Source organism: Olea europaea, unplaced genomic scaffold (assembly GCF_002742605.1).
Source record: "Olea europaea var. sylvestris unplaced genomic scaffold, O_europaea_v1 scaffold23233, whole genome shotgun sequence".
NCBI classification, from domain to species: domain Eukaryota; kingdom Viridiplantae; phylum Streptophyta; class Magnoliopsida; order Lamiales; family Oleaceae; genus Olea; species Olea europaea.
The window spans coordinates 1-1,708 of NW_019241336.1; the positions used below are offsets into that span (position 1 = coordinate 1).

Here is a 1,708-nt window from a genome sequence, read left to right on the forward strand (position 1 = left end):
TAACCTTAAAAGTGCATTCGAAACCATGTCACCTGCAAACCAACTTTATATGAAATCAGAGTTGTTACCTTGTATGGGAGCCTCGGATAAGCAAATCAGGTCTACAGCTGGTACCATCATTAGTACTCTTGTTCAGATTGGTGGACTTTCAGGATGGCCTGAATTGCTGCATGCACTTGTAAAGTGCTTAGATAGTAATGACCCCAATCACATGGAAGGTGCTATGGATGCATTGTCTAAGGTATATATTTATTTCGCCTCTCTGAATTGGATAATTCTACATGTACATTATGGTATCCATAAGGGTGTCCATAATGTACATGCTGAATTCTATGATTGGAAGGTTGAAAAAACTGTTTTTCAACTCTCAAATGATGTTATGCCACTTTTACATTATGGATAAGGACACCATAATGTACATGTAGCATAATTCCTCTGAATGATATGTAAACTGCAAATATTTCACATATTATTGTAAGTTATTTCGCGTGACAACTTCTTTATGCATAATTCTGGATTATCTGAACTATTGGTCTGTTACTGCATGTTGCCTCCTTTTGCTCGCCCACAAACCATTTTGTGAAGGCAGCTGGCTATTTTCGTGATATAACTATTGCCAAATCTAGTTGAATCTGGATAACACCTTTAAAGATTTGATTTGACACAGATTTGTGAAGATGTACCACAACTGCTTGACGCTGATATTTCTGGATTATCTGAGCGACCTATCAATGTCTTTCTTCCAAGATTTCTCCAGGTTCTCACATTTTATATCTTTTTCCCCATCCCTCTTTACTCAACCACTCCCACAAAGTAGTTTGTAATTATTGTTTGGGCTAATTAAGCCCTCGTTTGGTCTGGATTTAATCAAAGTCGACAATTAATTTTAACTACATATTTTATGGGATCCATAACTTTTTAATCACACGTTTCGTCAATTATTATCGAAATCTACTAAAAATTTGATTTTAATCCTTACCAAAAAGGAGCTAAATATTATAAGCTTTCTTGATCAGTCTTCTATCGAATACCTCGTAACATTTCTGTTGTTTATCGTCTTTATCTGCAAACAGCTTTTCCAATCGCCGCAGACTACACTAAGAAAGCTTTCCCTATGTACGGTGAACCATTTCATCATGCTCATGCCAACAGTAAGTGCAACTCAGTTAGACTTTGTAGTTTGAACTGTTCCATGTCTTCATTTAGGGCTTATATCCGTCTGACAGAGTTGAATTGTCATTTCTTATCAGGTATTATATATGTCCATGGATAAATATCTGCAAGGTTTATTTATTCTTGCTAATGATCCTGCTCCAGAGGTGCGGAAGCTGGTAAGGAATTTTTCCTGTTGTCATTTTTTGATCTGCAGGAGTCAAAATGCATCATACTTATGAATCAATGCTTAAGGATGTACCAAACAATTACATTTCCACTCTTGCTTCCCCTGTATCTGTTGTTATAAGTATTGTAATTTTTTTATTTAGGTTGTAGTGCAAATAACTTGGCAGGTTGTATTGGTCCTTCATTTTTGCTGAATTATTATTCACCTCGTCATGAACAGTCTTTGTTTTACCTTGCAAGATTTTAGATAATTATTGATGAATCTAGGCACATATTAATCATCAAATAAATTAGCAAGTGTGTTGTGAAGATTAGTGACTTGGACGACCACAATTTGTAATGCTGAAGTAGGATGATTGTGTCAACT

General features: G+C 35.7%; 1 protein-coding gene across 1 annotated transcript; it reads left to right on the plus strand.

Moving 5' to 3' along the window:
• The first annotated feature begins 6 nt into the window (after nucleotides 1-6).
• LOC111381517 (transportin-1-like) lies at nucleotides 7-1,695 on the plus strand. Its single transcript, XM_023005306.1, has 4 exons — nucleotides 7-241; nucleotides 668-757; nucleotides 1,074-1,151; nucleotides 1,251-1,695. Exons 1-4 carry the CDS (start codon nucleotides 26-28, stop codon nucleotides 1,392-1,394), a joined length of 528 nt encoding a protein of 175 aa, XP_022861074.1. The 5' UTR covers nucleotides 7-25; the 3' UTR covers nucleotides 1,395-1,695.
• Nucleotides 1,696-1,708: the final 13 nt, after the last annotated feature.